The sequence below is a fragment of the Coregonus lavaretus genome (assembly GCF_964263955.1).
Source record: "Coregonus lavaretus genome assembly, chromosome: 26".
Lineage (NCBI taxonomy): Eukaryota > Metazoa > Chordata > Actinopteri > Salmoniformes > Salmonidae > Coregonus > Coregonus lavaretus.
The window spans coordinates 34205231-34227702 of NC_140013.1; the positions used below are offsets into that span (position 1 = coordinate 34205231).

The 22472-nt window shown below is 43.5% G+C and overlaps 1 protein-coding gene across 1 annotated transcript; it reads right to left on the reverse strand.

The window, feature by feature from the left end:
* Positions 1-304: 304 nt before the first annotated feature.
* On the reverse strand, positions 305-21798 carry LOC311102165 (von Willebrand factor A domain-containing protein 5A-like). Its single transcript, XM_084143406.1, has 18 exons — positions 21697-21798; positions 17103-17153; positions 16661-16863; positions 15770-15992; positions 15173-15348; positions 14819-14933; positions 14529-14704; positions 14252-14340; positions 8816-8960; positions 7712-7791; positions 5144-5258; positions 4830-4988; positions 4510-4613; positions 3965-4182; positions 3548-3751; positions 2151-2308; positions 1726-1849; positions 305-1460 (listed from the first exon to the last, which is right to left on the reverse strand). Exons 2-18 carry the CDS (start codon positions 17143-17145, stop codon positions 1381-1383), a joined length of 2412 nt encoding a protein of 803 aa, XP_083999532.1. The 5' UTR covers positions 17146-17153; positions 21697-21798; the 3' UTR covers positions 305-1380.
* Positions 21799-22472: the final 674 nt, after the last annotated feature.

Here is a 22472-nt window from a genome sequence, read left to right on the forward strand (position 1 = left end):
ATTCAAAATGTAACTACTACTTCTGGGTGTCAGGGAAAATGTATGGAGTAAAAAGTACATAATTTTCAGTAGGAATTACTATGAATAGTAAAGTAAAGTACAGATACCCCAAAAAACGACTTAAATAATACTTGCAAGTATTTTTCATTAAGTACTTTACACCACTGGTGTTCAAGCAGGGCTGGAACAAAAGCCGGCACACCCAGTGGCTCTCCAGGAGGGGTTGGAAACTCCTGCTGTAGGTTTCATGCAGAAGGAACAGAGTTGAGTCATTAATAAAAATAGATACAATGACCAATAAAGATGTAGATTATGATCGATTTTTATCAAGTGCAGTCGTATATGAGGACTTACATGAATACAGAGACACAGTGTTACATGATCACACAGTAAAGGCACTGGGATAGGCACACATCTGGCTTCCCATATTGTCCACAACTCCTTCCTGCATGCATTTGGCCCCATATACGTGGATAATGGATACGTACAATAATAACCCCCTGGGCGCACACTGGTTGCATCAACATTGTTTACACATCATTTCAATTAAATTACATTGAATTGACAACTGTGCTCAGCGGGAAGGCATTTTATCAAGCATTTTGTGAAATTAAGGAAATCATTTTGGTTAGTGATGACAAGTACTATAGACACATTGTTTCCAGTAGCCTATATGGAATTGATAACCAAAACAAAGTCTAACAAGTATAGCTGTATATGGAACATATAGATTCATATTGATATGTTAATAACACCCAATACAAGAGGCTTCTAAACAGCTTCTACCCCCAAGCTATGAGACTTCTGTACATCTAATTAAATGGCTTCCCAGATTATTTGCATTGCCCCCCCCCACCCCCCTTCTTTTACACTGCTGCTACTATTCCCTGTTTATTATCTATGCATTGTCACTTTAATAACTCTACCTACATGTACATATTACCTCAATTACCTCGACTAACCGGTGCCCCCACACATTGACTCGGTACCGGTACCCCCTGTATATAGCCTCGCTATTGTTATTTTACTGCTTATTATTATATATTTTTTTAATGTATTCTTTCGTTAAACTGCATTGTTGGCTAAGGGCTTCTTAGTAAGCATTTCACTGTAAGGTCTACACCTGTTGTATTCGGTGCATGTGACAAATACAATTGATTTGATTTGACAATGAGATACATAAGTGTGCTAACAGTAAATTACAGTAGACTATTATAGGTAAGAGGTTGATAATTAGGCTTGTTCCGACCGCTATAGTTGCTAGCTCCACAGGTTGCTTGGAGCAGGTGACTAGGAGCAGGCAGGGAAGCGTGTGTATCTGACCCCAGGTAGAGTAGCAGGCGCATGGGGCACAGAGAGAGGACAGGCAGGGTGAACGTCTCAGAGCCCCAGGGTGTCTTTCTGCACCTGGCAACCCAGAAGGTTATTTCCAGCCTGGACACACTCGGACACACTGGCCACTGAAACACACAACATCACCAGAACAGGTATCATTATACTGTGGCATCATGGTGGCAAGAATGGGCAAAATGTATCTTCAACACTTGTTTGAATACAAAATACCACCAACATTGTATTGTGAATGATTATATTAAAAAAATATATATATATTTGTCATTGGATCCCTACTAGGAAATTGCTTTCACCTAAACAACTTATTTCCAATCAGGGCAGATGAAGGACAAGAGTTTAGATGCCAGGACTATGAGAGTAAACTATAGCTACCTTTCTGAGCCTGGATCCATGATGCTGCCTTCATGGCCAGAAACTGCCATTCCTCCTGAGCCTCCATCTTGAAACCATAGAGCCATACCAGGGCTAGAACCGTGGCCCACACCTCATGGTCCACCTGAGAGAGAGAGAGAGACGGAGAGAGAGCAAGAGAAAGACAGATGGAGAGACAGAGCGAGAGAGAGAGAGAGAGGAAAGAGGCAGAAGATAAGGACGCTGAGACATGGGTATTTTGGGGAGATTCAGTTCAATGGTCATCATGCCTTTGTCCAGAGCTGATGGTCTTTCTATAGAACACACGTGCAGATACTCTGTGTGAGTGCATCATCTTGCAGCATGCTCATCTGCAATATTTTCGGTTCATCTTGCTGCCTGTGGAAATGCCATATCACAGTGTCAGTTGAACTCTGTGGACCTACCTGTGCAGGCTTTGGCTTGGCCACCTCCTCCTCAGTCTTCCCCAGCACCTCAGCCAACGCTGCCTCCAGGCCCCAGGAACCAGAGGCCTTCTGAAGGGAGATCAGCTGGAGGAGAGGGTCCCTCACAGGCTTAGAGGTTGGGGCTGGAGAGTCAAAGTCTGATGGGATGGGAAAACATAATGGTCAGAAATGGTTACAAATGATCAAAATGCTTACAACCCTAACCCTAACCGTTGCAGTAAAATCCTTGAGCTGTGCTTGAGTATTAAAGTCACAATAAAAATAGTAACAATTAGCATGTATTTGGAATTAGGTTAACACAGACATTAACTCTTAAAATGACCTTCGTAACAGTCTTTGTCACAGTCTAATACTTCTAAAGCATCCAAACCTGAAACCCAATGTAAATTGGTTATGTTAGTGCCGTACATTCCCATTTCCCCTTTGCCAAGATAATCCATCCACTTGACAGGTGTGCCATATCAAGAAGCTGATTAAACAGCATTATCATTACACAGGTGAACCTTGTGCTTGGGACAATAAAAGGCCACTCTAAAATGTGCAGTTTTGTCATACCACACAATGCCACAGATCTCTCAAGTTTTGAGGGAGCATGCAATTATCATGCTGACTGCAGGAATGACCACCAGAGCTGTTGCCAGAGAATGAATGTTCATTTCTCTACCATAAGCCGGCGCCAACGTAGTTTTAGAGAATTTAGCAGTACGTCCAACTGGCCTCACAACCTGCAGACCATGTGTATGGCGTTGTGTGGGCGAGCGGTTTGCTGATGTCAACGTTGTGAACAGAGTGCCCCATGGTGGTGGTGGGGTTATGGTATGGGCAGGCATATGCTACGGACAACCAACACAATTGTTATTTGAATATCATGATGAGATCATGAGGCCCATTTTCTTTAAGGTATCTGTGACCAACAGATGCATATCTATATTCACAGTCATGTGAAATCCATAGATTAGGGCCTAATTAATGTATTTCAATTGACTGATTTCCTCATATGAACTGTAACTCTGTGAAATCAATTAAATTGTTGCATGTTGCGTTTATATTTTTGTTCAGTATAATTCAACATTAACAATTATTTTGTTTCCAACATTTCTGTAAAAGCTATGAAATGTGAAAATGATCAAAGTTATGAAATGTGTCAATTCCACATTGTCAAATTTAATTATTATTTGAATTGACAATGAAATTAATAAAACATGTAGTTTCATCAAAACATGCAGACTTTAAACATGAACCCATAAGATCACTATCTTAATACAAATGAACAGTATTAATATTAACTCATAATAGTGATATGTAAGCATATTGAAATAGAGTCATGAACTTGAGACATGCAACTTGTTTCTTAACCAAATAGACTTGGTGCTGACCTTCAAGCGTACTCTTTTCGCTGAACGTTAACCCTTTGCCTGGGGTATACATATCAGCTTGGACATCCATTAACATATTCATACTACTCCCCGACATGGGCTCGGGGCTGGACAGAGCCATTCCACATCCCATCATTATGGGCATGGGGCTGAAATGAGCCATACTACACGCCATCATCCTGGGCATGGGGCTGTGATACAACACTGAGAAAGAAGGAAAAAACACAGGTCACTGGGTTACAAACAAAGGTACACGCACAGAACACATTAATGACTAAACAATGACGACTCCGTCTTACACGTGCAGAGGGCACAGTTTGCGACACCACAGCTCGTGGTTACCACTTATTTAGCGCGGTTTACATATATGCATAAAATAATTTCCTTGCACAGCCTCTCTGTAACACACACACTCACTCGGCGTGGGGACTTGTCTGCGTAGCAGCTGTCCTTGCAGGGCCTCTCCATCTCCTTTGTGGACAGCGATGAAGGCAGTAAAGGCACTGCTCACTCCTGATTGGACGCTGAGCTCTACCACCTTCTCTTTCACTCCCTCCTTCTCCCCATCCTGCTCCCTCTCTTCCACCTCCAGGGATCGGATCAGGGTTCGAGCCCCCAGCCTGTGGACGGTCAGTCTGGAGAGGAGGGACAGAGAGAAGAAGAAGTGGGAAAAAGGAGAGAGAGAGAGAGAGAGAGAAAGAGAGAGAGAGAGAGAGGGATTGAAGGTGGGAGGAGGGTTAGAGAGATTAAGTTGGTAGAGTGGGGGAGAGGAGGGTTGATGATAAGTTGGGGGTACCTACAGTATTAAATGTATCAAATCATATAACATAACTGAAATGCATTAGAAGTGCTGGGACAGTTTCTGTTAATGGAACGTCATGGCAGTCTTGCCTGTAAATAGTGGCACATTCCCTTAATGCATCTGACCAAGGCCTGCACAGTGTAAACAGTGTTGTTTTTACCCAGTGTCCTCTGCAGGTTTGAGACTGAAGCTCAGCTGATTCTCAACAGGCTGCTCAGCCAGGCTGTACTTCACTGTCACCGAGCCCTCTGTGTCCCCTGAGCTCTGAGAGAGGGAGAGAAGGAGAGAGAGAAAGAAAGACAGACAGAATGAGAGAAAGAGAAAACAAGGAAATACAGGGTTGAGTTAAAGACGTGGACCGTGACCCAAAAAATGGTAGTCTTGCAAATAAGTTATGACCTTCCCAGTGTCCTTTGAACATTGACACACTGTATGTTCAACAATATTAACACTCATAACAGTAGAAGGCAGAGCCCTCACCTCCCCAGTGAGCTGGGCATACAGAAGTGCCCTTTGACCCTGGAAGAGCATTCTGATTGGTGGAGATAGAGGGGTGACAGACACCTCCTTTGGGACATTCCACTTGACTGAGATGTCAACCACAGCAGGCTGCAGGGCAAACCGGAGGGACTGCATCACCTGAGGGAGGAGAGTGAAGGAAGGGCAGAGTAAAAAAAGGAAATAAAAAGGAAAGAGAAAAAGCAATAGAGAGAATAATGGAGGTGATGAAAATGTTTGTAACCAATACAGCCCTCTCTTTACAGACACACACACACACTAATAAGCTCTCTTACTTTGGGCTGCATCCTGTCCTGTCCTGTGATAAACTGTGCATGCCCTCCGGCCTGTTTGGCCACCCCAGAGATGAGAGCAGTGCTGGCCCCCTCCCCAATCCCAAAGGAGAAGCACCTGGCAGGGACACACCCAGGAAACAGTATTATTGTTGTGGTTGTTAAATACTAAAATAAGGCTATCAACCAAATCCCTATCACTTGTATCATTTTCTTGTGCTTGTGGGCTGACTGAATTAAAACATAACTGTACAGGAAGAATCATCAATACAAAAGCTTTCATTTTCTCACAGGGGTGAAAAAACCCTAACCTACATAACTCTCCCACACTGCTGCTCACAGACAGGTTGGGTAGGTTTACTTTAGATTGGGTTTTACAATGAATCTTTTGAGTCAAATAGACCAGTGGTTAGAGCATTGTTGATATACACTACCAGTCAAAAGTTTGGACACACCTACTCATTCAACGGTTTTTCTTTATTTTTACTATGTGGTCCTCTGTAGCTCAATTGGTAGAGCATGGCGCTTGTACCGCCAGAGTAGTGGGTTCGATCCCCGGGACCACCCTTACGTTGAGTACTCCTGAGTGGCGCAGTGGTCTAAGGCACTGCATCGCAGTGCTAACTGTGTCACTAGAGATCCTGGTTCGAATCCAGGCTCTGTCGCAGCCGGCCGCGACCAGGAGACTAATGGGCGGCGCACAATTGGCCCAGCGTCGTCCAGGGTAGGGGAGGGAATGGCCGGCAGGGATGTAGCTCAGTTGATAGAGCATGGCGTTTGCAACGCCAGGGTTGCGGGTTCGATTCCCACGGGGGGCCAGTATAAAAAAATAAAATAAAATAAAAAATGTATTCACTAACTGTAAGTCGCTCTGGATAAGAGCGTCTGCTAAATGACTAAAATGTAAAATGTAAAATGTACTATTTTCTACATTGTAGAATAATAGTGAAGACATCACAACTATGATATAACACATATGGAATCATGTAGTAACCAAAAAAGTGTTAAACAAATCAAAACATATTTTATATTTGAGATTCTTCAAATAGCCACCCTTTGCCTTGATGACAGATTTGCACACTCTTGGCATTCTCTCAACCAGCTTCATGAGGTAGTCACATGGAATGCATTTGAATTAACAGGTGTGCCTTCTTAAAAGTTAATTTGTGGAATTTCTTTACTTCTTAATACGTTTGATCCAATCAGTTGTGTTGTGAAAAGGTGGGGGGGTATACAGAAGATAGCCCTATTTGGTAAAAGACCAAGTCCATATTATGGCAAGAACAGCTCAATTACTTTAAGACATGAATGTCAGTCAATACGGAACATTTCAAGAACTTTGAAAGTTTCTTCAAGTGCAGTCGCAAAAAACATCAAGCTCTATGATGAAACTGGCTCTCATGAGGACTGCCACAGGAATGGAAGACCCAGAGTTACCTCTGCTGCAGTGGATAAGTTCATTAGAGTTACCAGCCTCAGAAATTGCAGCCCAAATAAATGCTTCACAGAGTTCAAGTAACAGACACATCTCAACATCAACTGTTCAGAGGGGACTGTGTGAATCAGACCTTCATGGTCGAATTGCTGCAAAGAAACCACTACTAAAGGACACCAATAAGAAGAAGAGAAATGTTTGGCCAAAGAAACACGAGCAATGGACATTAGACCGGTGGAAATTTGTCCTTTGGTCTGGAGTCCAAATTGGAGATTTTTGTCTTTGTGAGACGCGGTGTGGGTGAACGGCTGATCTCCGCATGTGTATTTCCCACCGTAAAGCATGGAGGAGGAGGTGTTATGGTGTGGGGATGCTTTCTGCTGACACTGTCTGTGATTTATTTAGAATTCAAGGCACACTTAACCAGCATGGCTACCACAGCATTCTGCAGCAATACGCCATCCCATCTAGTTTGGGCTTATTGGGACTATCAATTGTTTTTCAACAGGACAATGACCCAACACACCTCCAGGCTGTGTAAGGGCTATTTAACCAAGAAAGAGAGTGATGGAGTGCTGCATCAGATGACCTGGCCTCCACAATCCCCCGACCTCAACCCAATTGAGATGGTTTGAGATGAGTCAGACGGCAGAGTGAAGGAAAAGCAGCCAACAAGTGCTCAGCATGTGAGAAGTCCTTCAAGACTGTTGGAAAAACATTCCAGGTGAAGCTGGTTGAGATCATGCCAAGAGTGTGCAAAGCTGTCATCAAGGCAAAGGGTGGCTATTTGAAGAATCTCAAATATAAAATATTTTTGGATTTGTTTAACACTTTTTTGGTTACTACATGATTCCATATGTGTTATTTCATAGTTTTGATGACTTCACTATTCTTCTACAATGTAAAACATAGTAAAAACTAAGAAAAACCCTTGAATGAGTAGCTGTGTCCAAACCTTTGACTGGTACTGTAGTTTCCACTGGTTTACTTTCCAGACAGGTGCAATGGCCTCTGTAACAAACTCTCTATTAAAACCAGTTAGTGTAAATATTTCACAGGTGGGAGGTAACAGAGCTAGCTATGGGATCTCTGCCCCAAGTAGGTAATGATAGGGGAAACAGTGCTTGTGGGTCCACCTGTGAGAACCGGCGTTCGTCTTCACCAGATCCAGGACTTCCTTGGTGTTTCCCACCTCACCATCAGTGAACAAGAAGAGCTGAGGATGACAGAGGGTATGTTCATCATGTGTTAACGTTAAATAATGTATGTGCAGCCTTGAGGTATACTGAGTATGTTTCCCCAGTAACCAAAAAACACAGGTCTATTTGCTGTCCCAGTAAGCCAGGCGTGGTACTGCAAATACCACACTCAAAAGACACTGTTTGGTTGGGTGTAACTCTGTGACTAAACATGCCATTGGCTCTTGTGAGAGGGGGGGGGGGGGGGGGGTGAATGTAGCGGACATGAGTTGGTCATGGTCTTGTCATGAGGTAGCCCCGCCTGCAAACTTCAAAACCAGTGTCTGTACTCGGCCCAGGCGGGAATGTCCTCATGGACTAAGACAAATGGTTGCTGCCGTGGGAGACCCAGGTTCATATCCATCCCGCGTGTTCCACATGGAAAGGTGGGAGGAGTTTGAGGTGTTTCAGGAGGAACCTGTATGGATCTCAGTGTGTAAGGTATGTAGAAGGCCAATGAATGAGGTGATTAGAGGTTAGAACAAATATTAAAGTGCCACTCCACAATAACTGACATATTTTTTTAAACCACATTGTGGACCACTCAGATAGTTGAGACACTAAAAAACAAACATAGTCAAACATGGTACAGTTGTTCCTTTCGCGTCATCGATAATACATCACATCATCTACATTTTTGGTAACAGTTATTATACATTACGTCATCTATACACGTATGCATAAACAAAACTAAGTAAAGTAGATAAAAGGACATTCAGGAACTTATAAAGAAACGTCTCTGTTGGTGAATACGTTGGCAGGCTTTAGCAGAGGCATTTACATTATTGTTACCTAATAACATTTCACACAATTTATTATTTTCAGCTAGATTGTTAAAATTAGCATTTTGGCTGGACAGCTGACGAAAAAGATCATCCCTAATGTCATTGTATAACCCACAGTAAAGCAAGGCATGAGGTTCTGTTTCAATGGAACCATCGTTACAGAAAGTACAGACATTTCTCTATGGGAGTGGTTGTGTATGTAAGGTGTGTAAGTTACCTGTCTGGGCTGGTCGGGGAGGCAGGGCTGGCTGTAGATATGTTTTAAAGGCTGGAGGATCTCTGTACCTCCCATGTCAGCACTCATTCCCTTCACCTTCTGTAGAGCCTCATCCATAGTCTTCTGGCTGTACTCCACACTCTTACTGACGTCCAGATAGACACACACACAAGGTCAAAGGGTCATCACCACAACATATTTCAGACCGAAGCCATGGACATTTTCATCTTTAACCTACCTGCTGCAAATGATTAGATGTAAACATTAACTGTCACACAATGTCACTGTTTATCTTTGAATACGGATTACTTGGTGCAACATACATGATAAAACCCTAGAACGACATTGCTAAATCAATCAATTTTTCAATCAATTTTATTTTATATAGCCCTTCATACATTAGCTAATATCTCGAAGTGCTGTACATTACCCAGCCTAAAACCCCAAACAGCTAGTAATGCAGGTGTAGAAGCACGGTGGCTAGGAAAAACTCCCTAGAAAGGCCAAAACCTAGGAAGAAACCTAGAGAGGAACCAGGCTATGAGGGGTGGCCAGTCCTCTTCTGGCTGTGCCGGGTGGAGATTATAACAGAACCATGCCAAGATGTTCAAAAATGTTCATAAGTGACAAGCATGGTCAAATAATAATCAGGAATAAATCTCAGTTGGCTTTTAATAGCCGATCATTAAGAGTTGAAAACAGCAGGTCTGGGACAGGTAGGGGTTCCATAACCGCAGGCAGAACAGTTAAAACTGGAATAGCAGCAAGGCCAGGCGGACTGGGGACAGCAAGGTGTCAGCATGCCCGGTAGTCCTGACGTATGGTCCTAGGGCTCAGGTTCTCAGAGAGAAAGAGAGAACGAGAGAATTAGAGAGAGCATACTTAAATTCACACAGGACACTGGATAAGACAGGAGAAGTACTCCAGGTATAACCAACTAACCCCAGCCCCCCGACACATAAACTACTGCAGCATAAATACTGGAGGCTGAGACAGGAGCGGTCCGGAGACACTGTGGCCCCATCCGAAGACTCCTGGGCCAGACTACACTCAATCATATGACCTACTGAAGAGATAAGTCTTCAGTAAAGACTTAAAGGTTGAGACCGAGTCTGCGTCTCTCACATGGGTAGGCAAACTGTTCCATAAAAATTGAGATCTATAGGAGAAAGCCCTGCCTCCCGCTGTTTGCTTAGAAATTCTAGGGACAATTAGGAGGCCTGCGTCTTGTGACCGTAGCGTACGTATTGGTATGTACGGCAGGACCAACTCGGAAAGATAGGTAGGAGCAAGCCCATGTAACGCTTTATAGGTTAACAGTAAAACCTTGAAATCAGCCCTTGCCTTAACAGGAAGCCAGTGTAGGGAAGCTAGCACTGGAGTAATATGATCAAATTTCTTGTTCCTAGTCAGGATTCTAGCAGCCGTATTTAGCACTAACTGAAGTTTATTTAGTGCTTTATCCGGGTAGCCGGAAAGTAGAGCATTGCAGTAGTCTAACCTAGAAGTAACAAATGCATGGATTAATTTTTCTGCATCATTTTTGGACAGAAAATTTCTGATTTTTGCAATGTTACGTAGATGGAAAAAAGCTGTCCTTGAAACAGTCTTGATATGTTCGTCAAAAGAGAGATCAGGGTCAAGAGTAACGCCGAGGTCCTTCACAGTTTTATTTGAGACGACTTTACAACCATCAAGATGAATTGTCAGATTTAACAGAAGATCTCTTTGTTTCTTGGGACCTAGAACAAGCATCTCTGTTTTGTCCGAGTTTAAAAGTAGAAAGTTTTCAGCCATCCACTTCCTTATGTCTGAAACACAGGCTTCTAGCGAGGGCAATTTTGGGGCTTCACCATGTTTCATTGAAATGTACAGCTGTGTGTCATCCGCATAGCAGTGAAAGTTAACATTATGTTTTCGAATAACATCCCCAAGAGGTAAAATATATAGTGAAAACAATAGTGGTCCTAAAACGGAACCTTGAGGAACACCGAAATGTACAGTTGATTTGTCGGAGGACAGACCATTCACAGAGACAAACTGATATCTTTCCGACAGGTAAGATCTAAACCAGGCCAGAACTTGTCCGTGTAGACCAATTTGGGTTTCCAGTCTCTCCAAAAGAATGTGGTGATCGATGGTGTCAAAGGCAGCACTAAGGTCTAGTAGCACGAGGACAGATGCAGAGCCTCGGTCTGACGCCATTAAAAGGTCATTTACCACCTTCACAAGTGCAGTCTCAGTGCTATGATGGGGTCTAAAACCAGACTGAAGCATTTCGTATACATTGTTTGTCTTCAGAAAGGCAGTGAGTTGCTGCGCAACAGCTTTTTCTAAAATGTTTGAGAGGAATGGAAGATTCGATATAGGCCGATAGTTTTTTATATTTTCCGGGTCAAGGTTTGGCTTTTTCAAGAGAGGCTTTATCACTGCCACTTTTAGTGAGTTTGGTACACATCCGGTGGATAGAGAGCTGTTTATTATGTTCAACATAGGAGGGCCAAGCACAGGAAGCAGCTCCTTCAGCAGTTTAGTAGGAATAGGATCCAGTATGCAGCTTGAAGGTTTAGAGGCCATGATTATTTTCATCATTGTGTCAAGAGATATAGTATTAAAACACTTAAGTGTCTCTCCTGATCCCAGGCCCTCGCAGAGCTGTGCAGATCCAGGACAGCTAAGCCCTGGATTCAAAGAGGAGTCCGTAATTTGCTTTCTAATGGTCATGATCTTTTCCTCAAAGAAGTTCATGAATTTATTACTGCTGAAGTGAAAGCCATCCTCTCTTGGGGAATGCTGCTTTTTAGTTAGCTTTGCAACAGTATCAAAAAGAAATTTTGGATTGTTCTTATTTTCCTCGATTAAGTTGGAAAAGTAGGATGATCGAGCAGCAGTGAGGGCTCTTCGGTACTGCACGGTACTGTCTTTCCAAGCTAGTCGGAAGACTTCCAGTTTGGTGTGGCGCCATTTCCGTTCCAATTTCCTGGAAGCTTGCTTCAAAGCTCGGGTATTTTCTGCATACCAGGGAGCTAGTTTCTTATGACAAATGTTTTTCGTTTTTAGGGGTGCAACTGCATCTAGGGTATTGCGCAAGGTTAAATTGAGTTCCTCAGTTAAGTGGTTAACTGATTTTTGTCCTCTGACGTCCTTGGGCAGGCAGAAGGAGTCTGGAAGGGCATCAAGGAATTTTTGTGTTGTCTGAGAATTTATAGCACGACTTTTGATGCTCCTTGGTTGGGGTCTGAGCAGATTATTTGTTGCGATTGCAAACGTAATAAAATGGTGGTCCGATAGTCCAGGATTTTGTGGAAAAACATTAAGATCTACAACATTTATTCCATGGGACAAAACTAGGTCCAGAGTATGACTGTGGCAGTGAGTAGGTCCAGAGACAGGTTGGACAAAACCCACTGAGTCGATAATGGCTCCGAAAGACTTTTGGAGTGGGTCTGTGGACTTCTCCATGTGAATATTAAAATCACCAAAAATTAGAATATGATCTGGTATGACTACAAGGTCTGATAGGAATTCAGGAAACTCAGAGAGGAACGCTGTATATGGCCCAGGAGGCCTGTAAACAGTAGCTATAAAAAGTGATTGAGTAGGCTGCATAGATTTCATGACTAGAAGCTCAAAAGATGAAAACGCCATTTTTTTTTTTGTAAATTGAAATATGCTATCGTAAATGTTAGCAACACCTCCGCCTTTGCGGGATGCACGGGGAATATGGTCACTAGTGTAACCAGGAGGTGAGGCCTCATTTAACACAGCAAATTAATCAGGCTTAAGCCATGTTTCAGTCAGGCCAATCACATCAAGATTATGATCAGTGATTAGTTCATTGACTATGACTGCCTTTGAAGTGAGGGATCTAACATTAAGTAACCCTATTTTGAGATGTGAGGTGTCACGATCTCTTTCAATAATGGCAGGAATGGAGGAGGTCTTTATCCTAATAAGATTGCTAAGGCGAACACCGCCATGTTTAGTTTTGCCCAACCTAGGTCGAGGCACAGACACAGTCTCAATGGGTATGGCTGAGCTGACTACACTGACTGTGCTATTGGCAGACTCCACTAAGCTGGCAGGTTGGCTAACAGCCTGCTGCCTGGCCTGCACCCTATTTCACTGTGGGGCTAGAGGAGTTAGAGCCCTATCTATGTTGGTAGATAAGATGAGAGCACCCCTCCAGCTAGGATGGAGTCCGTCACTCCTCAGCAGGTCAGGCTTGGTCCTGTTTGTGGGTGAGTCCCAGAAAGAGGGCCAATTATCAACAAATTCTATCTTTTGGGAGGGGCAGAAAACAGTTTTCAACCAGCGATTGAGTGCTGAGACTCTGCTGTAGAGCTCGTCACTCCCCCTAACTGGGAGGGGGCCAGAGACAATTACTCGATGCCGACACATCTTTCTAGCTGATTTACACGCTGAAGCTATGTTGCACTTGGTGACCTCTGACTGTTTCATCCTAACATCGTTGGTGCCGACGTGGATAACAATATCTCTATACTCTCTACACTCGCCAGTTTTAGCTTTAGCCAGCACCATCTTTAGATTAGCCTTAACGTCGGTAGCCCTGCCCCCTGGTAAACAGTGTATGATCGCTGGGTGATTCGTTTTAAGTCTAATACTGCGGGTAATGGAGTCGCCAATGACTAGGGTTTTCAATTTGTCAGAGCTAATGGTGGGAGCCTTCGGCGCCTCAGACCCCGTAACGGGAGGAGTAGAGACAAGAGAAGACTCAGACTCAGACTCCGACTCGCTACATAATGGGGAAAACCGGTTGAAAGTTTTTGTCGGCTGAATGAGCGACACCGGTTGAGCATTCCAACGGTATTTCCCTCCAGAAGCCATGAGAAAGTTGTCCGGCTGCGGGGACTGTGCGGGGGGATTTATACTAACGTTACTATCTGTACTTACTGGTGGCACAGACGCTGTTTCTTCCTTTCCTACACTGAAATTACCCTTGCCTAACGATTGCGTCTGAAGCTGGGCTTGTAGCACAGCTATTCTCGCCGTAAGGCGATCGTTCTCCTGTATATTATGAGTACAGCGACTGCAATTAGAAGACATCATGTTAATGTTACTACTTAACTTCGGCTGTTGAAGATGTTGACGAACCATGTCCAGATAAAGCGTCCGGAGTGAAAAAGTTGAATGAGGGAAAAAAGTTGCGATGGAAAAAAGGAAAATAAAATAAAGTTGGCAGCAAAAAACGAAAAAGTTTAACGAAAAAAAAGATGAGTGAGGACAAAACTAAAAAGTTGGTAAATTTGTTGAACACAGAGATTGATTAAACGTTTATTAAAAGTAAAACGTGAATAGTTTGGCAGGTAGCCAAATAGCAACAAACAGCACAGCAGCACGGAGACAATGCGGAAGCGAGACGGAAGAAACAACTTGAACTGATTGAGACGGGGGTTGGAAGGAGAGAACACTCACGGAAAGAAGGACTTATAACTGGACCCAAAGCCGATGATGTTGAAGTAGCAACCCATTGGCAGGCTTTTCAGCAAGAGCAGCAGAGTATCCTGCAAGAGAGAAATCCAACAAGTGTCTTTACTCCTCAATAAACCTTATAGGACAGTCTTAAAGAACTAGTACAGAGTAACCACTGTGTCCTGGATTTCACTCCAAACTATCTCTTGGTGAATGCTGTGTAGATTGAGCTGTTCATTTACTAGAATAGGATTGTGTGTGTGTGTGTGTGTATTTCTACCCTGGCACTGCCAATACGGTCCTGTGCCCCAGACCCATTGTGCATGGGGCATCCCATGCTGCCAGAGCGATCCACCACGAACAGGAACTCCCCGTGTGAGGTCAGCGATGACATCACATCCTTGGGGAACTCTGGGTACAGGCTCAGCATGACCACTGGGTCACCCATCAGAGAGCCTGGGGGGGAGAGAAAAGAAAGAAACAAAAGTAAGAAAGAAGAAAGGTCCAACAGTCTTTCTCCATTTCTACAGGACATCTCTCCACCCACCAGTACACCCACCACCCACTCACCTGGCTTGGCAGAAGCCTGTCCTGCCTCTACTATAGCAGTAGGCTGATGGGTGTCTTGGTAATACAACAACAGCTCAACGTCCCGGTCAAACTGATGACCTGCAGCCAGACTGACCTGCAGTTAGAACAACATTCACATGAAGACAGAGCAGTCAGAGGGAATTTAACAACTATGAAGGATTCTGATGGTTCATGATGCTAGTGAGAGTGCAAGCACACAGACATACTGTACACACACACACACACACACACACACACACACAGACAAACCGTACACACACACATTCATATGTACGTAAAGAAACACACTTCCACATGCATATGAACACAAACACAGACAGACACACACAGTACCGTGGCTTGGGTTTTCTCTGTGTTGAGGTAGTTGAGTGGGTCCAGGGGACAGTTGGACTCTACTCTAGAGATGGGATGAGGGGACGACACGCGGGCACTGAGGGACAGACTGTAGGGCACAGAACCAGCGGGCACTGAGGACACCTGGGCACTGCCATCACTACCACTGTCTGACCCTTAGAGAGAGAGAGATGGGGTGAGGGAGAGAGGAGGAAGGAGAGAGATGGGGTGAGGGAGAGAGACAGGGTCAGGGAGAGAGGAAGAGGGAGAGAGAGAGACAGAAGAAAGAAGGAGAGAGAGGAGAGAGAGAGACCAACAAATTAGCATGTTTTTGTTCCAGCCCAGCACTACCACCTTTCAACTCACCAACTCACCAAGACCTTGATTAATTCACTCAGGTGTATTAAAACTGGACTGGAACTAAAGCCTACACCATCCAATGTGGGTCTCAAAGAGCAGGACTGAAGACCACTGCCCTATGGGACCAGGTACTGGTTCCTAGTCACACTGCTGCCCACAATATTTTTACTTTGTTTTGCACTGCCCTATGACATATTACTGGTTTGTGTCTCTCTATACAGGTGTCCATGTTCTTACCCTGGGGTTGGTAGCGGGGGTTGAGCACGGCGGGCAGGCAGAGCCTCAGGCTGTCGTCAGCCTGTACAGCCAGCTCTGTCACATAGTCCAGGCTGACAGAGGCCTTCTCTCCTGGAGGCAGACTACCCACACTCAGCTTGAACACGTCCGGGCTCTCATCACTCTCTTCCAATAGGAAGGCCTGCTGTCCCGAGCTCAATGCATCATCATACTGCTCCTGCGCCTGAGGGGGGACAGAGGAAGACAGGGACGCATCATCAACCTGAGACACAGCATAGTACAGTAGCATACATCCAGGGGAGGGTGCTGTCTGACTGACACTAGTCAGGTCAATGGGGTTTGACAGAGAGTAGGATTTGACAAAGCAGTGGATGGAGAACCAGTTTTATAGGGTCAAAATCTAATACTGAGAGCAGAGAGCTGCTGGTTAACCAATAAGTGATAATTATAAATAATGGATTGGATTCATATAGAGCAAAATCAGTTTACATTGTAATGGGGAAACTCCCCTCATCCACCATCAATGTGTGGCACCCACCTGGGTGATGCACAGCAACCATTTTGTAACAGAACGCTCACCACACATCAGATCGCATGGTGGAGAGGAGTGATATATGCCAATTAGGAATGAAGGGGATTATTAGGTGGCCATGATGGAAATGGGGCCAGGTTAGTCGGCCGGTAACACTTAACACCAAGTTGCTCTTAAACCTGTGTAATAACGCTGTAACTACACTAGTAACAACATTTGAACTAACATGTTATTGATTGGTATTAACGTGAAATTAACCCAAATCCTGCTATAAATTATACTTTTGTAGATCTCAGAAAATGTCTTAAAAATGTCTACAGTTGCATTTGTCTCGATGTTGACTTGTCATCTCTCCTCACCTTCTGTTTCTCCTGAACCTCAGCCACCACCTCAGTCTGTCCTATCTTGGCGCTGAACCTGCAGACAGCAGCCTCTCCTGGTAGAGGGAAAACAAAGATGGCCTCCAGAGGGCTTTTCTCCTGGTTCTCATACTGCAGAGTGGAGCTCACAGTGGCCACATGCCCCTGCACACTCACCTCCACAGCAATACTCTTCAGAGGCACTGAGAGAGGGAGGTATGGAGGGAGAGAGGGAGGGATAGATGGAAGAGAGAACTTACGATGACAATGTTTGGGAACCACTTGGAGATAGTAAATGTGATTTAACGCTCATCTCATGGAAATGTTTAATTTAGTGAACAACAATATAAATGTGGTGGAATGTTCTTTAGTATTTCTTTAATAAAAAAGGAAGAGAAACAGACACTGGAAGTAAACAATCATTTCTGCTTTCAAACCGTACCTGGTTCATTCTTGACAGTTACCAATCCACAGCAGTTCACCATTTTGGCTCCTGTATGGGGAAGTCAGGTGTCATATCATTGTCCTCTTACCGGCCTGTTACTTTAATGAAGTTAATTGCTGTGCAACAGTAAACAGTTAATCGTAATATGCCAAGTGTCTATGATAAATTGTTTTATAAAGGCAGCCACAGAAAGCAACTACTGACAGTAGGATGAGAGCCATTGAGAGGTTTATCTAACCATGTTGGCAGGGCTCTACAACAATGTTCCCTCTCATTTTTTACGGCACTGAGCAAATTTCAAATCTGCTGAACGCAAACTTGAACATTGTGAAAATTCTGTGCGCGTTTACTATTAACACTGAGTCTGTACCCGCTTTAATTTACAGTTTTAACAGTGGCCAAGTAGGCTACTGTGGCTGTTTGATCATAATGTAGGCCTACCAGAGGTGCCTACCATCAAAAACAATGGAGAAAATTCACAGCATAACATTTTAACATGGAAATAGCAGCGGGAGAACAAGTATTTGATACACTGCCGATTTTGCAGGTTTTCCTACTTACAAGGCATGTAGAGGTCTGTAATTTTTATCATAGGTACACTTCAACTGTGAGAGACGGAATCTAAAACAGAAATCCAGAAAATCACATTGTATGATTTTTAAGTAATTAATTTGCATTTTATTGCATGACATAAGTATTTGATCACCTATCAACCAGTAAGAATTCCGGCTCTCACAGACCTGTTAGTTTTTCTTTAAGAAGCCCTCCTGTTCTCCACTCATTACCTGTATTAACTGAACCTGTTTGAACTCGTTACCTGTATAAAAGACACCTGTCCACACACTCAATCAAACAGACAGACTCCAACCTCTCCACAATGGCCAAGACCAGAGAGCTGTGTAAGGACATCAGGGATAAAATTGTAGACCTGCACAAGGCTGGGATAGGCTACAGGACAATAGGCAAGCAGATTGGTGAGAAGGCAACAACTGTTGGCGCAATTATTAGAAAATTGAAGAAGTTCAAGATGACGGTCAATCACCCTAGGTCTGGGGCTCCATGCAAGATCTCACCTCGTGGGGCATCAATGATCATGAGGAAGGTGAGGGATCAGCCCAGAACTACACGGCAGGACCTGGTCAATGACCTGAAGAGAGCTGGGACCACAGTCTCAAAGAAAACCATTAGTAACACTACGCCGTCATGGATTTAAATCCTGCAGCGCACGCAAGGTCCCCCTGCTCAAGCCAGCGCATGTCCAGGCCCGTCTGAAGTTTGCCAATGACCATCTGGATGATCCAGAGGAGGAATGGGAGAAGGTCATGTGGTCTGATGAGACAAAAAAATAGCTTTTTGGTCTAAACTCCACTCGCCGTGTTTGGAGGAAGAAGAAGGATGAGTACAACCCCAAGAACACCATCCCAACCGTGAAGCATGGAGGTGGAAACATCATTCTTTGGGGATGCTTTTCTGCAAAGGGGACAGGACGACTGCACCGTATTGAGGGGAGGATGGATGGGGCCATGTATCGCGAGATCTTGGCCAACAACCTCCTTCCCTCAGTAAGAGCATTGAAGATGGGTCGTGGCTGGGTCTTCCAGCATGACAATGACCCGAAACACACAGCCAGGGCAACTAAGGAGTGGCTCCGTAAGAAGCATCTCAAGGTCCTGGAGTGGCCTAGCCAGTCTCCAGACCTGAACCCAATAGAAAATCTTTGGAGGGAGCTGAAAGTCCGTATTGCCCAGCGACAGCCCCGAAACCTGAAGGATCTGGAGAAGGTCTGTATGGAGGAGTGAGCCAAAATCCCTGCTGCAGTGTGTGCAAACCTGGTCAAGACCTACAGGAAACTTATGATCTCTGTAATTGCAAACAAAGGTTTCTGTACCAAATATTAAGTTCTGCTTTTCTGATGTATCAAATACTTATGTCATGCAATAAAATGCAAATTAATTACTTAAAAATCATACAATGTGATTTTCTGGATTTTTGTTTAAGATTCCGTCTCTCACAGTTGAAGTGTACCTATGATAAACATTACAGACCTCTACATACTTTGTAAGTAGGAAAACCTGCAAAATCGGCAGTGTATCAAATACCTGTTCTCCCCACTGTATCATTCAGCCTACAGTAGGAGCAAATGTGTGGTGTTAAATGTAGGACTACATTCCATTGGAATTTTGAAAAAAAACATTCAGGGCTTGACATTAACCTGTTTATCCACTTGTCCTTCAGACAAGGAGGTGACTGAAATTGTTGTTGTGTTGTTTGATGCAAGAAACCACTTTACAAAATATAATGCATTATTATTCCCATACCATTATTACAGAGGATCAGACAAATTACGCTACCCTCTGCCTGTTGGCTACTTAGTGTATTCAAACCTGTCCCAAAATACAACACTGGCCCTTTAAGACGAGAAAAAAAAGAAGCTCTTTCCCTGACTGGCTTTTCAAAGATAAGCCTACTACAGCTCTGATTGGTTATGCTGCACCGGTCTGTGTAGAAGTACAGGCTGAGTCCTGCACAATACAATCCTGCTCCAATACAATCCTGCTCCGGTGCATTCGGCCTACAACAACATCTCTTGCATAGTTCGTTTTGTTTAGGTATGTTGCATTTAAAGTGGCTAATATTGCATTGATTCAATCACAATTGTCACAGTAAAGGGAAACGTTGATAGTGTCAACTAACAGGGAAAACACTAGAAAGTTGAGTGAAAGTTGTGGTTCTCTCAGTGGGCTGATATTTCTTCTGGGGTCTGCGCGGCTGTCCTAGGGAGCTGCGTGGCATTCTCAGGGCTATGAGGGCGTGCAGTTTAGAGGGAACATTGCTCTACAAAAACTTTTCCCACTGCTACCAGCTTTTCCAGTTGGTGCACAAGCACAGGTTTTGGTCACACTTTTTTTTTTTATTGATAATTGATAATGACCTGGCCTTTGTCCCATAATGTACCTGCATTCCATACAGAACCAGGCTAATAATGACAAGCCATCTTTTAAATTAGCATGCCCTTGTGCCCGGGTAAAGATATTACAGGAAAGCAAATGAAGCAGGCATAATTTCAATAATGATTGGATCTTTCATTTGTGGGTTGAGCAAGTAGCCTATATGCAGGGTTCATACAAACATTGGCAAGACAATTTTAAATGACTTTTTCAAGCACTTAATTGTAATTTTCAAAGACCTACATATGATATTGAATTGTTTTAATAGGCGATAAAAGTATACATTACCACTGTAAGAATAACACGTTTTAATAGGCCTAACCAATGGCATTATGAATTGACATTCACATGATTCTTTTTACATTCTAAATATGTCAGAATAATGTGGGCATTGCCTGACTAAATAGACAGTAAAATAGGGACCTTGTAGCAGTCATAACACAGATTCAGCAGTAGTCAGGCAGATAGAGGTGCAAATGAATATTGCATTAATTTCCACAGCGCTGGTGATGACGTGATAAATGTCCAATTATATTATATTTTCAAACTGACTTTAAAATGTGAGCATTCAAAAAGAAAAAGGCCACTTCTCAGGCAAAACCTGTCCTAACCGTACAAGGCAAAGGTGGGATCTTCTTGGCTCAAACGCAGCCTCCCCATTGAGTTACCAAATGTGAACATCCCAAAACAGGCACTTCTAAACATTTGGCCACACCTATTCTTGGCGCGCAGGCCAGCTATATCTATGCATGCTCAAGCACGCGTGTTCACACATTAAACATGACAAGAGTGTGCAAAGCTGTCATCAAGGCAAAGGGTGGCTCCTTTGAATAATCTAAAATCTATTTTGATTTGTTTAACACTTTTTCGGTTACTACATGATTCCATGTGTTATTTCATAGTTTTGATGTCTTCACTATTATTCTACAATGTAGAAAATACTGAAAATAAAGAAAAACCCTGGAATGAGTAGGTGTGTCCAAACTTTTGACTGGTAAATGTAAATATGTTGGATAAACATTGACATTAATGACATGTGACTATTGTTGTCTCTTGCTAGGCACATGAGGTTTGGTCATGAATGCTAGGGTTGGTTTCCCAACCTTTTTCGGTTACTCTACCAACAAGAACATTTTGCTCTGTCCAGAGTACCCCTGAAGTACCCCCTAATGTGCATTTGACCAGTTAGCCTATGGTCTCATGAGTCTTCTCAAGTACCCTCTGTGGATAGGCCAAGTACCCCCAGGGTCTCTGGGCAATAGAGTAAAACACTCACACACGCAAAAAAAAATCACAATTGCCCCCGGTCTCCCCAACATGATTCATTTCTGAACGTTCTGTAACGTTGCGCACTCTAGAACAGACCCTGGGGCGTGGTCACTTTGCTTGTTGCCCCGCACAGTCGTTACGTCTGTCTATTCAAGCAACCTAAATCAAACATCCATAAAATAAGGATAGTATGATACGTGGATGATATCGAATTGAATGGCAATTTCTGGCTAACTTTTATTTGCCACCAACAATAATAAGCAAAGTAGGCTAAATGTCATTTCAACATTTGTTGTCTGATAAAATGTAGAATATTTTGAGAACCTGAATGCTTTGAAATAAATAGGAGAATCATCCCATAAACGACATATTACCTTAAAATCTGTGATAGGCTAGTTTTCAATGATTGCGTTTTACTGGTCCTGGCGATAAAATCCCACGGTTTCTACTTTTGTTTAGCGTTAATATCCGAGTAGGATGCTTCTTCCTGGTTTATAAAGCCAAACTTCTATAGTAAACATTGCGCTATCAAATCATTGGCCAGTGTTCATAGTCACGCCTACTATCTTCCTTGCCATTGGTGAAAAGACACATTCGGCCTATTCAACCAATCGTTGTTCTTGCGTCTGTAGTGCAGGTTTTCAGTACCATATAACGCATTTAAAAGTCTTATCAGGCATATATTTCTATAGGCTATAGCAATTCGTCAGTGGACTGAACGCGAAACATAGCTGTCTGGTCATTGTGTTTATACCTGGTCAATTCATTGGTTATCTACAGTCAGAGTGAAGTATGGTTTTACCACATTCCGCTGCCCTTATTAGGCTTAATAAGACGTTAATGGGGTCTTCTAGCCTACTCTTCCTCATCATACATAACGCTCCTCATGGACCCTATTAATCAGATGTGTTCAAGCAGGGCTGGAACAAAAGCCGGCACACCCAGTGGCTCTCCAGGAGGGGTTGGCAACTCCTGCTGTAGGTTCCATGCAGAAGGAACAGTGGAGTCATTAATAAAATAGATACAATGACCAATAAAGTGCAGTCGGATATGAGGACTTACATGAATACAGAGACACAGTGTTACATGATCACACAGTAAAGGCACTGGGATAGGCACACATCTGGCTTCCCATATTGTCCACAACTCC